The sequence below is a fragment of the Myotis davidii genome, unplaced genomic scaffold (assembly GCF_000327345.1).
Source record: "Myotis davidii unplaced genomic scaffold, ASM32734v1 scaffold1334, whole genome shotgun sequence".
Taxonomy (NCBI): Eukaryota; Metazoa; Chordata; class Mammalia; order Chiroptera; family Vespertilionidae; genus Myotis; species Myotis davidii.
This window is the reverse complement of record NW_006285046.1, coordinates 104061-120155: the sequence shown is the minus strand read 5'-3', so window position 1 is coordinate 120155 and position 16095 is coordinate 104061. Positions and strand designations below refer to the sequence as shown.

The 16095-nt window shown below is 54.6% G+C and overlaps 2 protein-coding genes and 2 non-coding genes across 5 annotated transcripts in view; all 4 read left to right on the top strand.

Moving 5' to 3' along the window:
- Positions 1-4886, top strand: part of ZNF213 (zinc finger protein 213) — a 7496-nt gene extending 2610 nt beyond the window's left edge. The window contains exons 2-6 of the mRNA XM_006755420.2: positions 9-281; positions 950-1073; positions 1270-1343; positions 1939-2062; positions 3391-4886. Coding sequence (XP_006755483.1) covers positions 9-281; positions 950-1073; positions 1270-1343; positions 1939-2062; positions 3391-4049 — 1254 coding nt within the window. The 3' untranslated portion in view covers positions 4050-4886. The remainder of the gene's footprint in view (positions 1-8; positions 282-949; positions 1074-1269; positions 1344-1938; positions 2063-3390) is intronic.
- Positions 4887-5816: 930 nt separating this feature from the next.
- LOC102769558 (caspase-14) lies at positions 5817-12680 on the top strand. 2 transcript variants are annotated; one of them, XM_006755416.2, is made up of 10 exons: positions 5817-6506; positions 6593-6788; positions 6895-6983; positions 7748-7858; positions 7994-8161; positions 8705-8927; positions 9237-9353; positions 9810-9884; positions 10934-11037; positions 11586-12680. In XM_006755416.2, the coding sequence occupies exons 1-10, from the start codon at positions 6207-6209 to the stop codon at positions 11697-11699; spliced, it is 1497 nt and encodes a 498-aa protein (XP_006755479.2). In that variant the 5' UTR covers positions 5817-6206; the 3' UTR covers positions 11700-12680. The 2 variants fall into 2 exon arrangements, with proteins under 2 accessions (XP_006755479.2, XP_015414025.1); XM_015558539.1 differs by lacking the exon at positions 7748-7858.
- On the top strand, positions 12241-12313 carry TRNAR-CCG. The gene has a single exon. It is a non-coding gene; the product is annotated as a tRNA-Arg (tRNA).
- A 1180-nt stretch (positions 12681-13860) lies between the features above and the next one.
- Positions 13861-13933, top strand: TRNAR-UCU. The gene has a single exon. It is a non-coding gene; the product is annotated as a tRNA-Arg (tRNA).
- The last annotated feature ends 2162 nt before the right edge of the window (positions 13934-16095 follow it).

The window sequence follows — 16095 nt, the reverse complement described above, 5'->3', positions numbered from 1 at the left end:
CCTGGGAGGCCTGCCGCCAGCGCTTTCGGCAGTTCCGCTACAGGGATGCGGGCGGGCCCCATGCGGCCTTCAGCCAGCTCTGGGAGCTCTGCTGCCGCTGGCTGCGGCCGGAGCTGCGCACCAAGGAGCAGATCCTGGAGCTGCTGGTGCTGGAGCAGTTCCTGAGCGTGCTGCCCGGGGGGGTCCAGGACCGGGTGCGGGAGCGGCGCCCCGAGAGTGGCGAGGAAGCTGTTGCCTTGGTGGAGGACCTGCAGAAGCAGCCGGTGAAAGTATGGCCGCAGGTGAGGGGTCCTTCCCACATCCGGGGGGCAGGGGGGCGCAGAGCCAGGGAGCACACCCACAGGAGCAGGTCGTCGCAGGGGCTGCCTGTCTGAAAGACACCGTGCACATGAATCTGGTTTCCTTTCGGTGGCCTTGGCAGGCAGAGCAGGACCGCAGCAGGCATGTTCCAGAAAGGCAGGTCTTAGCGCCACACAAGCTCTGCCAATGTGTATTCATGTTCTGCTCTAGGCCAGGCACTGGGGATACAGTGATGTGCATAGTGAGAGCACCAGGGGGGGCATGAGAAGGTAGAGCTGTACATGTGGACCCTATGGTCTTGTGAGGTGCTGGGTCCTTGACACTGGATGCATCTGGGGAGGTGCTGAGTATCTGGGGTAAGGGTTTCTTCCTTCACAGGGAGGCCCCCCCCCCCCGCTCCACTCCTCCTTGCTAAATGGCTCTGTGATTCTCTCCTTTGGGGGCTGGGTCTTGCCTTGTGTTTGATCAGTGAGTGTCCCCAGGCGCATGGCACTGCCTCGTATCCTCTGGATTTTCCTGGGCCCTGTATTGATCTCTCCCCAAACCCCAGCGTCGTGAGGGACATGTCCCATGTCTCCTTCCCAGGGGTTAAACTCTGTCTTCCCCACCTGGTCTCGGTGCTGATGAACATGTTGTGGTTCCTGCACAGGACGTGCCCTCAGAGGAGGTGGAACCCCAGGCTGCAGTCCAGGGATCTCAGGCCAAGGGACCTCCCCCTAAGGCGGGGGCACAAAACCAGCCACCTGTGCCCCGGGAGCAGCACAGCCATGGTGGTGAGTAAGCCCCTTCCTGGGCTTTGCCCTAAGGGTACCAGGAAGGGTACCTGTTCTGCGAAGCTCAGGCGTGTGTGTGCGTGTGTGTGTGTGTGTGTGGGCATGTGTGTGTACATGTATGTGCACATGGGAGAGTGTGTGGGCTTTCATATCTAGCTTGAGTTGGCCTCTCTGAAGCTTTGTTCTTTTCTTTCAGCCCAGCTTCCTGCTCCTCTGAAGGAGGGGAGTACCAAACAGAAAACGAATGCCTGCTTTGCCTCTGAGATCCATGTAAGTTACCCATCCCTTTGTCCCCGCTGAGACCATTGGTACTGACAACTCTCTGTGGGCCTTTCTCAAAGCCTCTCCATCATCCCTGCTCCTGCTTGGGCCCATCCTGTTCCCCGTCCCAATCCTCTTCTTCTCGGCTGCCAGGCGAGTCCTGAGCAAGGCACCCCTGAGCGGGATGTACCTGTTCTGCGAAGCTCAGGCGTGTGTGTGCGTGTGTGTGTGTGTGTGTGGGCATGTGTGTGTACATGTATGTGCACATGGGAGAGTGTGTGGGCTTTCATATCTAGCTTGAGTTGGCCTCTCTGAAGCTTTGTTCTTTTCTTTCAGCCCAGCTTCCTGCTCCTCTGAAGGAGGGGAGTACCAAACAGAAAACGAATGCCTGCTTTGCCTCTGAGATCCATGTAAGTTACCCATCCCTTTGTCCCCGCTGAGACCATTGGTACTGACAACTCTCTGTGGGCCTTTCTCAAAGCCTCTCCATCATCCCTGTTCCTGCTTGGGCCCATCCTGTTCCCCGTCCCAATCCTCTTCTTCTCGGCTGCCAGGCGAGTCCTGAGCAAGGCACCCCTGAGCGGGATCTCTCACCTCATTTCAGGGGCCTGTGACATTTGGAGACGTTCCCTTCTATTTCTCCCAGGAAGAATGGGGGTCCCTGGACCCTGCTCAGCGGGACCTTTTCTGGGACATAAAGCGGGAAAGCTCCCGGAACGTTGCTGTGGGTAAGCAGTAGGTGCAGCCAGGACCCTGGGAGTCCTCGGTTTCTCTGAGCTGGAGGCAGTAGCCTCCCTGGGGGGTCCCAGCAGCTGAGAGAGGGTCCAGGCAGGCCACACTCCCCTGCACGTCCTGCTGGAATCCTCAGTCTTCCTCCTCACTCCCTCTCAGCTGGCTCCAAAGTGGGCTTTCCCAGCCCGTCTCCAAGAGCCCTGGCTGATTTATTTTTGTGTGTTAATGTTCATTTTTCTTTGCCTTTGAACATGTATTAATATATGGTGGGTGCTTGCAACATGCTAGCACTGGCTGAGCACACATATGGACATTTTCTCATGTGGTTCTCACAGCCCAGCACGTAGAGGTGTTCTCCTTGTTTTATAGACAAGGGACCTGAGACTCAGGTCAGTGGACACCAAAGGAACAGAGCTGGGACTCAGTCCAAATGGTGGTTGCAGGGCCCTCCAGGCTGCCCTGGGAAGAGGTGCTGGCCGTGAAAACACGTGCGGGGCCCCAGGGCCTGGGCCTGTGCGGTAGAGGCCATGCTCCCTGGAACCTCTCCCAGCCAGGACCTTTCTGAGCTCTATGTGGGGGTCATCTCACATAATCCACACGACGCGATGTGGTGGGCTAGGACCCCTCTGGATCCAACTCCGTTCTTGAGCTTAGAAGACAAGAGCATGGCCCAGCGGGGGTGGCTCAGTGGTTGAGGGTCCCCCATGAACCAGGAGATCTGGGCTCGATCCCCAGTAGGGGGCGTGCAGGAAGCAGCTGATCAATGATTCTCTCATCATTGATGATTCTCTCTCTCTCTCTCTCTCTCTCTCTCTCTCTCTCTTCACACTTTCTCTCTGAAACCAATAAAAAAAAGTTTTAAGTTTATAAAAAAAAGAAGACAAGAGCTTGTGTAGTGAGAGGAACCACGGTAGCTGAACCCATGTGAATCCTGTTTCTGATCATGAATAGTGAGAGTTTGGGTCGTTTACGAACTTTACCTTAATCTCTTAAGTTTTGGAGTTTGAATTGCCAGGGCTCAGGAGGGGGGTGTTGGATCCTATTATGGGAGGGAAGCCTAGATTGGTTAGGTGTACACTCGGTGCCTCTGGGGCAGGATCAGCGGACTCCTTGCCTCTGACTCTGCCCCTGCCTCTGCCCTCTCCCCCGGCCTTTTATCATGTCCCCATTTTATGGAGGAGGAAACAGGCTCGGGTCTGTCCAGCCCAGGACTCTGAACCTGACAGCCAAGGTGCTTGCCACTGAGCCCCGTTTCTGCCTTGCCTCAGCTCTGAGCCCAGACCAGATGGGACTGAAGAGCCCACCTCCTCCTCTTCGCTTGCAGGTTTGGGGCTCAAGAACCAAAGGGGGCGATCCCCGCTGGAGGAGGCAGTGAGGGTGCCCCCAGGCCAGGCGGGCAGCGATGTGACTGTGGCCTGGAGCCCCGAGGAGGCCGAACCCTGGGAGAGTGAGGCCCGGCCAGGGGCGCTCTTGGAGCCAGCAGTGGGGGCGACGCGGGGGCGGCCACCCACCTGCAGGCGCCAGTTCCGAGACCTGGCCGCTGAGAAGCCGCACAGCTGCGGCCAGTGCGGCAAGCGCTTCCGCTGGGGCTCGGACCTGGCGCGCCACCAGCGCACGCACACAGGCGAGAAGCCCCACAAGTGCCAGGAGTGCGACAAGCGCTTCCGCAGCTCCTCGGACTTGGTGCGCCACCAGGGCGTGCACACGGGCCAGAAGCCCTTTTCCTGCTCGGAGTGTGGCAAGAGCTTCAGCCGCAGCGCCAACCTGGCGGACCACCAGCGCATCCACACGGGTGAGAAGCCCTTCAGCTGCAGCGACTGCGGCAAGAGCTTCTCGCTGCGCTCCTACCTGCTGGACCACCGGCGCGTGCACACTGGCGAGCGGCCCTTCCGCTGCGGAGAGTGCGACAAGAGCTTCAAGCAGCGCGCCCACCTCATCGCCCACCAGAGCCTGCATGCCAAGATGGCCCAGCCCGTGGGGTGAGGGCTGGAGGGATATTCCGGGAGACGGAGCAGCCAGATGGCCACCCCTCTCCAGCCATCACCCCTACTGCCCTGCTCTTCTCTGCCCCAGGACCTGGTCAACACAACCAAGTAATGGAAATCCCCCGTGACCTCGCAGCCATTCTGGGGATTTCTCTTGCCCTCTGGCCTCCCGGAGCCCCAGCACATTCCTGGCAGGTGGCCTTAGCATGGGAGAAAGACTGGGGCAGCAGGGAAGTGTGAGGATTTGGGCAGGACCCAGGGTCCCCCCCTCCAAGAAACTGCCCTCGGCCTTGCTTGCCCTGTGGCTCTTTGTTCCCTGCCTTGGCTGGGTCCGTGGCCAGGCCCTCTGCCCTGCCAACCTGTGCCTTCCCGTAGGGGTGGAGGACAGGCTCTGACCACTAGTCAGCCCACGCTTGTGAAGATCTGGGCCCTCGGTGAGGCCGAAAGGGCTTTCTGGCCCCCACCCCCTCCCACTTCTGCCCTGACCACTCTGCCCTGTCCTGGCAACACGCTACTGATCTGTACCAACTTCCCCCTCGAGAGCCCACCAGAGCCTCAGCTGAGGCTCGTGGTAGCTCCCGGGACTGGAGGTCTGTGCAGACCAAGATCAGGGCCAGTGGGAGCCCACTGCTCCCACACTCCCCTCCAGAGACGTGGGGTTTACAGTACTTAACACTAGCACTTTGTCACTGAGTCCTTAGGCACTGCATTCCATGTTGTCTGCACCGTCTGCAGATTGGCATTCACAGGGACACACCACAGGCTCTCCAAAGGAGCTCGGCCCAGCCTGCCTCCAAAGGGCAGCAAAAGGGTTTGAATAAATCTGGAAACTTCCTCCAGGCTGTTCTGTTCTTTAGGTGGCTGCTGGGTAGGGAAGCCTAGAATTTGTACCCCTTGGTCTCCTGACCTGGTAGTCCTATTCGCACATGGTGCTGGGTGGTTCCCAGGTAGAGCCACATTCTTGGCTTCCAGGTGAGCTGGGCCCCGAAGGGCAACTATAAGCCTTGCGACTCTGATCCTGCTGTTGGTCAGTGTCTGCCCTGGACTGGGGCCAGTTCAGGATGAGACGCCGGTAGCACCCTTCCCTGTCCCAGCTGACAGGACTTCGGGGTATTTGCCAGGCCATACCCTTCTCCCCATTGGTGAAATGAGGAGACAGGGTTACTGGTCAGGGTGGTGGTGTGCTCATGCTGGTTCCTGTGCTCAAATCCATTAGGGGGAGGGCTGCTGAATCAGGGGGGGGCCTTGCTTCCATCCCCCACATAGCCCTCGACAGCGGACCACTCGCATGCGCAGACCCCGGTTGGGGCCTGCCTGTAGCTGCTGGGCTCATGTCAGCTCCTTCCATCCCTCCTGCGCCCTTCCCAGTGCACCAGGCCTCAGCAGGCTCACTTGGGGAGAGGTGGGGCTGGCTGAGACAAGATATTCCGTTCCTTGGTCTGTGTGCCAGCCGCTCTGCCCCCTGGGCCTTTCCTCAGCCAGTCAATATATTTTATTGACTTCAGAGAGGAAGGGAGAGAGAGAGATAGAAACATCAGTGATGAGAGAGAATCATTGATCGGCTGTCTCCTGCATGCCCCACACTGGGGATCAAGCCCACAACCCGGGCATGTGCCCTGACCGAGAATCGAACCGTGACCTCCTGCTTCATAAATCAATGCTCAACCACTGATCTGGGACAGACCCCTCTTCCCAGATGAAGCAACTGGGGTCTCACCATGGACAGCTGACTCCAGTTGTGGGGGGCGGGGGATTCTGCCTCTGAGACAGTGCCCCTCACTCTCTGTACTTTAATGCTTGAGGCTGCTGTGTGCATGTGTGTGGGCATCCTGCATGAGTAAGTAGGGTGACAGGCGGCAGGAGTAGCGCACAAACTTCTGATGCTGATGATTGGCTCAGAAGAGACACTCGGGTGTAACAAAATCAGACAAGAGGTGGCCCAGGAGCTAAGAATAGGTTTGGGCACAGGCTCCTGGCTTAGGCAGGGGCATGGCAGTGCCAGCCAGGAAGTAGCCTAAGGGGACAGAGTCCGGCTCAGCTCGTAAACAGCTGATAGATCAGAGATCAGGGGGAGGGCAAGTACTGAGACCCAAGGCATTGGTGCTGGGGCCAGGAGGTGAGCTCTGGGCTCAGAGGAAGTGCCCAACCGGCATCCATGGCCTTCCTGGTGTCCGGGACGCTGCGGGTGGCCGCGCAGATAGCAGATGCTCAAGACAGCCTGGGAAGAAAGGTAGTGGGAGGCACTGCCTGGCCCTCCTCACTCCCGGCTCCCAGCAGAGCCCCACCCCGCCCAACTCTGGCCTTGCCTTCCCAGGGGAAGTACAGCGTGCAGGGTCCAAGGGTGGCCTTGACACTCAGCAGCCCTGAGGTATCGGCCTCCACAGTGGCTATCCTGGAGAGTGTATTCCAGACCCTAGGCTTTGAGAGGTGCCAGAGGCGGGAGGCCTCGGTCCAGGTGAGCCCTACCCTGCCTACTGCCTCCACTCTCAGCCCCACCTGGGGCCTCCCCAGACCCAGGCCTCCCTCTTACTCTTGCTCTAGGACTTTCTTGAGGAGCTGACTGGGTTCCGGGAGCAGCTGGATGCCCACGGGGCCCCTATGGGCTGTGTCCTCGTGGCCTTGGTGGCCCCCAATGGGCAGCTGAGGCAGCCACAGAAGTTGGTTCGGGAGCTGAGTGGCTGTGAGGCCCTGCGAGGCTGCCCCAAAGTCTTCCTGCTGCTCTCAAGTGCTCCTGGGGGTGAGTGGCTGGGCAGGGACCCCCACTGTGGGGCAGAGCAGACAGAGTGGGGGTGGGTGGAAGGCCAAGACCTTCCCTCAGGCCAACCTTGTACTTTTCTACCCAGCTGCCCCCAAGCCCGGGACCTTCCTCACTGGCTTGAGTGAACTCTGTGGCCGCTGTCCTCACTGGTCCCTGCTGCAGCTGCTGACAGAGGTGGGAGCCCCAGATGGGGAGTCCCAGGGAGGGGGGTGAGCCTGTGACACAGATTGATTCACGTGCTTCCCACCCGTTCATTCTACAAGACTCTTCTACAGTTCATTGTCTACACACGTGGTAGACATGGCCCCGTCTCTCACCCCCCACCCATGCCCTGCCTCACACCCACTCAGACACTCCAACATCTTCACATCTCCATGCCTTTGCTCCAGCTGCTCCCTCTACTTGCCATGCCCTGCCTGTTGTCCCGGTAAGCCTCATACAGCCCAGGCTGCCAGTGAGAGTCCCTCTCACACTCCCTGAGTCAATCCTTATCCTTCTGCCCACCCCGGTTCACACGCATCCAGGTAGTGACTGTCCCATCAGACTGTAGGTCCCTGGAGGGCGAGGTGGGGAATGATTCTGTTCTAGATCCAACACCCAAAGATCTCACTGGATGGTTGGGTGGCCCTGGGTGATCCTGCAAGTGAGGGGTGAGCCCCAGCTCTGCTCCAGCCTGGTGCCTTTCCTTGAAAGGCAGTGGTTAACGGTATGGCCACTGTAGAACCCATGTCCAGAGAAGCGTATGTCCTTGAACCTGAAATAGAACTCTCCTTGTAGCCTCCCCCGCTTTCATGTGTCTCCTCCCTCTAACTGGCAGAGGAACCCAAAGAGACTATGGTAGCGAGGAGTCTGGTTGGGTCATTCCTTGGAGCCAGGTTCTCTTCCCACCTTGCTCCCATGGAGCAGGCCCTGAGGAACCTGTGGCTCCATCCCCCCAGGTCTTCTGCAGGACAGCTGGAGAGTCCTCGGGTGCCACCTGCTGCCCAGTCCTTCAGAGCTCCTTGCGGGGGGCACTGTGCCTGGGGGACGTGGATCCCTGGGGGCCTGAGGTAAGGGGGCAGGAGGAGTGTCCAACCATGTGGCACAGTGGCAAATGGGACAGAGGCTCAGGGAGACCCGAGGTGGGGGAGACAAGGAGCTGGAAGCCCTGTGACTACGTTCAATGCACCTTGTCTTGTTTATAGCCAGAACCCAGCCCCAGTGCGCAGTATGACCTGTCTAGAGACAGGGCTGCCCTCTTCCTAGCCGTGATCCGGGACCGGCCCGGGGCCCAGCGTGATGTGGAGGCACTGGAGGGCCTGTGCCAGACCCTGGGCTTCGAGACCACCCTGAGGACAGACCCTACAGCCCAGGTGAGGGGAAGCCCAGAACTTCTGGTGCTGCTCTAAAGAAAGGCATACCCCCACCCCGGGCCCTGGGGACTCTCTCCTGGGCCGCTCCCCCGTGGTGGGCAGGAAGGGCAGCCCCAAGTCTAGCCCCCATCCTGCCTGCCGCATGCACTGGGAATCCCTGCCTCTGGAAGCCTGGGCTCCAGGGCTCCTGTGGCTTCCCAGGCTGGCTGTTTGCTCCCCTGATCAAGGCCCCAGTTGGACCCTCAGGTTTTTCCTGGAAGATTCTCAGGTTCCTTCCCAAAGCTCATCAGCTCACTGCCCTCCCCTCATGCCTCTTAACTTTTTTGGCACCAGAGGACCAGCTACAGAGCCAAGCACATGTCTGTCACCTCCAATAAGGCCATGCCAGGCTTTGCAGCAGGGGTTAGAAGGGCTTCCTTCCTGGTCCTGAAGCTGGCAGGAGGTGGGAGGTAGGCTTGGTGGGCTGGAGAAGTCTACCTGGAAGGCTTCCAGGTACTGGGAAGGCAGTGGCCCTGACCCAGGGCTCCTCTCCTGGCACTCCAGGCTTTCCAGGAGGAGCTGGCCCAGTTCCAGGAGCGGCTGGACACCCGCAGGAGCCCCGTGAGCTGTGCCCTTGTGGCCCTGATGGCTCATGGGGGACCCCAGGGGCAGTTGCTGGGGGCTGATGGGAAAGAAGTGCGGCCAGAGGCACTGGTGCGGGAGCTGAGCCACTGCAGGGCCCTGTGGGGCTGTCCCAAGATTTTCCTGCTTCAGGCTTGCCGTGGGGGTGAGTGGGGTCTGGGGCCCTCCCTGGGGTCAGCCTCCAGCCTGGCTCCTGTCCTAGATGTCCTCACCCAGCCCACCTCCTCCAGGAAGCCTGAGCACTAGTCCTTTTCCTGCCCCACCCCCCTCCCAGCGTCTCCTAGAGGTCAAGTTCGTGAACTCCAGCACTTTGCCCTCAGCACTTTTCATTCAGTGCTCTGAATGTTTCCAGCCTGGCAGACCTGCCCTGGAGTTCTAGGGGCTGGAGGCTGGACCGCTGGAGGCACCTCCAGGATCTGCTGAATGAAAGGACCTGCCTGTCCTCCTTCTCTAGGACACAGGGATGCTGGCATGGGGCCCACAGCTCTCCCCTGGTTCTGGCGCTGGCTGCGGGCACCACCAGTCACCCCCTCCCATGCTGATGTCCTTCGGATCTATGCAGATGCCCAAGGTGGGTCTGTCTGCCTTCTGGAGCCTGGCCTTGGGCAGGGCTGGTGTGTGTGTGTGTGTGTGTGTGTGTGTGTGTGTGTGTGGCAGGGGCTCTGAGCTGGGGTCCTGCTGCCACCTCTGTCCTCTCTTTGCCAAGAGTATGGGAAGAAAAACCATCTGAAACCACAAGGGCTTCTCCCCTACTTGAGCCTCGAAACAACCCTGGAGTTAAGAAGGTGAAATAGCTTTTTTGAGGCCATACAGCTGGTAAGTGGCAGGGCTGAGATTTGAACTCTAATCTGTCTTTTGCGAACATATAATTGAAATCAGCTGCATTGAGCTGGAAGGATTGATGGGGTGGGAGAATGAGTAAAGGACAGCTTTCCACTGCGTGTGCTGCCCTTGAGCCAGACTCAGGGAGACCCCAGGGATGGTGGAGTCCTGGGTGCTGAGTAAATGGAATTGATCCCCCTTGCAGGCAACTCTTCCGGGGGCTTCATGCCAGGGAGCTGTGACCAAGCAGACATCCTAATGGTCTATGCAGCGGCCGAGGGTAAGGGGAAGGGTCATCAAGAAGCCTCGTTACACAGGACCCAGCCTGGCTGGAGGTCGGGTGTGGCTTTAGTGGCAGCTGGGGCTTGACATGTGTGGCACAGGGGCATCCATCTGATTCCCATTAGGTCATTTTCCTTTCATGTTTATTATTATTATGTTTTTTAAATGTATTTCTTTATTGATTTCAGAGAGGAAGGGAGAGGGAGAGAGAGATAGAAACATCAATGATGAGAATCATTGACTGACTGCCTCCTGCATGCCCCCTACTGGGGAATGAGCCCACAACCCAGGCATGTGCTCTTGGCCGGAATCTGGGACCCTTCAGTCCACAGGCCGACGCTCTATCCACTGAGCCAAACCGGCTAGGGCTCATGTTTATTATTTATAACTAGAGGCCCGGTGCACAGATTCGTGCACCAGGTGGGTCCCTCAGCCTGTCCTGCAGAGATTGGGCTGAAACTGGCTCTCTGACATCCTCTGAGGGGTCCCGATTGCGAGAGAGCAGTTCTCGAGTGATGCACCCAGAATCAGGCTCCCTCCTCTCTGGTTCCAGAACCGTAGCTGCCAAGTCACCACAGCTCTGCAGCTCCTGCTTTGCGCATATGCCCCCTAGTGGTCAGTGCGCATCATAGCTACCATTCTGACAGTCGGAGGGTTGCTTAGGCTTTTATATATATAGATAATAGTAATGCTGGTGAGCATGCGTTGCGGGCTGACTGTGCCAAGCACTGTACCTGTAGCATTCCCTCTAGGCTGTATGTTTCATGAGGGCAGGGCAGTTCTGCCTGCTCAGGGCCCTTCCCAGTGCCCAGCAAATAGGATGTTCACAGTGAATGTTTATTTAATATTGAAGTCATCATATATTCATTTGGCAAATATCGAGCAACCACTTGTTTCAGAAACAAGAAGCTCCCGCTCCCTGCCCCGTTTGCTTTCCTGACTCCCAGGGTCTTGTCTACTTGCCCCACTTCCACCATCAATAGGCCCCTGGGGATGGGAAGGCAGCTGGTCAGCCTGTGTGACGCGCTGCCCCGTCCTCTGGCCTAGGCTGTGTGGCCTATCGGGATGAGAAGGGTTCAGACTTTATCCAGACTCTGGTGGAGGTCCTCAGAGCTACCCCCGAGGGAGACCTCCTGGAGCTGCTGACGGAGGTGTGTTGGGGAATGAGGTTGGCAAAGGGGAGAGGCCAGATTCCTCCTTCTTAGCCCTGGCGTCCTGATCGCCTCCTGTGCACCCCGTTGGTGAGGGAAGGATCCCCAACCTCATGGGATGGGACGGCCGAACACATGACACCCACAGCGGCTATCAGTCAGGCACTCACAGCCTGGGGGCGTACACCCTACACCAGGCAGGGCCACCCGGGGCTGCACTCAGGAACAGTGAACCAGCAGGAGGAGTAGGTGACTGGCTTGTCTGAATAGCTTTGCAGGTTGGCAGGGAACTGAAGTCCCTCTGTGTGGAGGCCGGGGTGGAGTGTAGCTGGTCTGGCTGGTGGGGGAACTAGCTGGGTGGGGAGCCTTTCCTGCTGGGGGGTGGGGGACATATCTGACAAGAGCAGGGGGGCTCCCATCTAGTCCTTTGGAGCCCTATGAGGCCCAAAGATATCAAGGCAGCACTTGAAACTTTCGGCCTTACAATACACCGGGTGCCAGACTGGGCACGAGAAGAGCTGGGCACAGGCTGAGTGTGGTCCTCGCAGGTCAACCGGCAGGTGTGTGAGCTGGATGTGCGGGGTCCGGACTGCAATGAGCGCCGCAAGGCCTGCCTGGAGATCCGCAGCTCCCTGAGGCGCCGGCTCTGCCTGCAGGCCTGACTGCCGCCACCCAGTTGTGCTGGCGGAGTGGCCACACCCAGGGCCACCACCGACTCCATCCAGCCTCAGTTCCCGCACCTCTAAATGGGGCATCACAGCAGGTGCTGGGCTCAGCTGCAGACTTGGCCCCTGCCTTCAGGACTGTCAGTCCGGATTGGGCCACAGGCCGGGAACAGAGCATCGCCGGTTAGCGGTACTGTGGTGGGGAAAGCCCGGCGGTGCGGGGAGCAGTGCAGCTCCTGGCCCAACGCCAGCCGGAGCCTGCGGGGAAGCAATCGGAGGGGCCTCCCCGCAGGAGGGGCCGGGAGGCCTGATTGGGTCTGGAATTCGCAAGGGCGGCAGGACCACGTCTAGAGTCGGTGCTCAAGAGCCATTGTAGCCGGGACCGGAGCCCCGCCCACACGGAGCCCGAGGGGCTGGGGCTGGGGGTGGGGCCGGGTGGGCGGCAGAGCTCCTATTCACTCGGCACGAGCATCGGTGCACACCACGCAGGCGCCTAGACAAGCTTTATGGAAAAAGCCGTACAGCGTTTTTTTCACAGGGCCGCGTGGCCTAATGGATAAGGCGTCTGATTCCGGATCAGAAGATTGAGGGTTCAAGTCCCTTCGTGGTCGCTGCTGAGGTTGGTTTTTCTCCCTCCGCTTAATATTTTCCCCCTCCGAGAGCCCGGAGTTACCCGCGGCGACTCCGATGGCACTCCGGGAACCAGCGCCGGCGGGAAGCAACCGGACTGCGGACCCCGGATACTGGGAACTGCATGAAATATAGTTCAGACGAAGAAAACTGTCCCAGAGGAGGTTTCGGACTGTTGAGGGAGGTATCGAATAGAGGATTTGCCCCAGGATGTCTTTTAAAATGTAAGAGATTATTGTGATGAGAAAGATTTGGAAATAGTGGTAATGGCTGCACAATATGTGAATGTAATTGATACCACTGAATCGTACATTTAAAAATGGTTAAAATGGCAAATTTAACTATATATATTTACCACAATAAAATATTTTTAAAAATGTAATAGATTTTACATTTCTTGCACTGAGTGTACCCTTAAATTACTATGTGAATGTATAGAGTGTCCCCAAAAATGTATACACAGTTTGAATAATTATTAATTATTAAAATTCCAATTAATAATTATTTAAACTGAATTAAATCTGAAAAGAAACATCAACTGAGCTATCAGCTGTTAAATGTGGATACATTTTTGGGGACCCCCTATATATTAAAATTTAAATGAAGCGTATGCCCAGGATTGAGCCATCATTTTGCCCAGGAAAAATGTCTCTACCTTTGCAAAGGAATTCTCTCCAAAGGATTCTGGCCAATGACCAAGGTGATGGGACCCCCCCCACCCCCACCCCCCACACACACCAGGGTAAACGCTGGGAGAATGGCACCCCATGATCAGCTCAGCTGACCTGGGGTCATGCATCCTGTCACTTTCTCTTTTATCATTTTGGTGATGTTTCAGTGGTTTACTGAGGGCTCATAAATATAAAGAAGAAAAACGTCATTAAAATAAACATTTTACAGATAAGAAAGAACACCCGTCTTCCGGTAGGAAAGTAAACCCTGGGCTCTCTCAGAGTCTCAGGCTGTGCAGCTGAGCTAGCCAGGTGGACGGGACAGGGAGCCATTATGCAGGGTCCTGCGGACAAAGGCCTAAAGCCCATCAGGCTCTGCTAGAACCCGTGGAGACCTGGGCCCAGGTACCGCTTTGGACCAAAGGGGCCATGTGGGGAGGAGGGTGGAGACAGAGACCTGCACTTTTCTCAAGGCCTGGCTGAGCCCGCTCTCCCCGCGGCTCCTACAAGTTGCATTACCTTCCTGCAGCTCCTTATCCCGGGACCCAGACTCTCCTGAAAGGAGGGGGGAGGGTTCCTCTGGGTTTGATCCCCTGACTTCCTGTACCCTTAGGGAGGGTGGGATCCCAATCCAATGAGATGACTTGACGCCTGCTGTCCCAGGTTTTTGGACTCCACAAGTGCGCAGTCTCTCCTAACCTGAGGATGCTCAGGCGGAAAGCATCTGAGAGGGAGTGCAGGTCGATGCTGAATTGGAGGGGCAGTAGAAGGGCTGGGATGGAACTTGGGAGACCGAGTGTAACCTGCAGGAAACCAGAAGAGATGATTGAGAGATTGGTGTCAAGTTACTGCAGTACACCCTGGTGGCCTGATGGATAGGGCATTGGCCTTCTAAGCCAGGGGTTGTGGGTTCAAGTCCCACTTGGGGTGCAAGGGATTGAATTTTAGAGCCCCCATCCAAAAAGTTATCCAGATGCATCCCTTAGATTTCAGGGGGAAATGTTGGCATCCTTTATACTATTTTAAAAACAATCCATTCTACCTGATGATAAAGGAATAATTATTTCTTTTTTTAGGTATGTTACTTGTATTATGATTACATATGTATTTTTTCCAGTTCTTTTATTTCAAGAAAAATGATTTTAAATATAATGTTATATGCAATAAACACCAATTATTCAAGAAAAATGATCTTACATATAATATTACATGCAAGAATAAAAGGATTTTAAGTATAATAATATTACTAAAATTGTACTAACATAGTATGATCACAAAAGTTGTAGGAAATATTAAAAATCTGCAAATAACAGGATTACTTCTATTATATTCTAGAATATTTTTCCCCCTCTGGATCTATTTTTGTTCGTCAGTTTATGTTGTTCATTAAATTCCACAAATGAGAGAGATCATATGATATTTATCTTTCTCCGACTGGCTTATTTCACTTAGCATGCTGTTTTTAAAGCCTATTTTGTCGGACATGAGTACTGCTACTCCAGCTTTTTTTCTTTTCCATTTGTATGGAAAATTTTTTCCTCAACTTTCATCCTGTGTATGTCATTTGCTTTGAGGTGAGTCTGTTATAGACAGCATATAGTTGGGTCATGTTTTTGTATCTATTCAGCTACCCTACACCTTTTGATTAGAGCATTTAATCCACTTACTTTTAGGGTTATTATTGAGAGGTACGTATTTACTAGTATAGCCATTTTAATTCTGAATGGCTAGGTTTCTTTCTCAGTTTTTTCTTCTCAGCAATCCCTTACAGCAATCTCTTTAGCATTTTTTATGGTGCTGGCTTGGTGGTGATGAACTCCTTTAGCCTTTTTTTTTTTTTGTCTGGGAAGCTCTTTATTTGACCATCTATTTTGAATGATAGCCTTTTGGATATAGTAATCTGTCTGAGATCCTTACTTTGCATTACCTTGAATAGCTTATGCCATTGCCTTCTGGCCTGTAGAGTTTCTGATGAGAAATATGGTGTCAGCCTTATGGGAACTCCTTTGCAAGTAACGCAGTATCTTTTTATTTTGATGTAGCTCCATTTGTTTATTTTCTCTTTAATATCCATTGCCCTAGGAGTTGTGTCGGTGAAGAAATTGCTTCGTCACATGTCTGAGATTTTGCTGCCTGTGCATTCTTCTAGTATTTTTATGTTTTCCTGTCTTACATTTAAGTCCTTTATCCATATTGAGTTTATTTTTGTGTATGGTGTAAGTTGGTGGTCTAGTTTCATTTTTTTTTTTTTGCATGTATCTGTCCAATATTCCCAACACTATTTATTTAAAAGACTATCTTGACTTCATTATGTACTCTGGCCTCCTTTGTCAAATATTAGTGGAACATAATGGCTTGGGTCTATTTCTGGGTTCTCTGTTTGGTTCCATTGGTCTATATGTCTGTTCTTATGCCAGTACCAGGCAGTTTTGAGAACAGTGGCTTTGTAAAATAGCTTGATATCTGGAATTGTGATCCCTCCAACTTTGTTCTTTCTCAGGATTCTGGGGATGTGCCCGCAACCAAGATACATGCCCTTGAGTGTAATCGAACCTGGGACCTTCCAGTCCGCAGGCCGACGCTCTATCCATTGAGCCAAACCGGTTCTGGCTATTCTGTCGGTATCTTAATGGGGATTGCATTGAACCTATAGATTGCTTTGAGTAGTATGGACATTTTAATGATGTTGATTCTACCAATCCATGAACATGGTATATTCTTCCATTAGTTTATGTCTTCCTCTATCTCTTTTTTTCAACGTCCTGTAGTTTTCTGAGTACAGGTCTTTTACCTCCTTAGTTAAGTTTATTCTTAGGTATCTTAATTTTTTTATCTTTTGCAATGGTAAAGGTGATTGTTCAGTTTCTCTTTCTGTAAGTTCATTATTGGTGTATAAAAAAGCCATAGATTTCCTGGTGTTAATTTTGTATCCTGCTACATTGCCAAATTCATGTATTAAGTCTAGTAGTTTTTGGTGGAATCCTTGTGGTTATCGTGTCATCTGTGAATAAGGACAGTTTTACTTCTTCTTTTCCAATTTGGATGCCTTTTATTTCTTCTACTTGTCTGATTGCTATGGCTAGCACATCCAG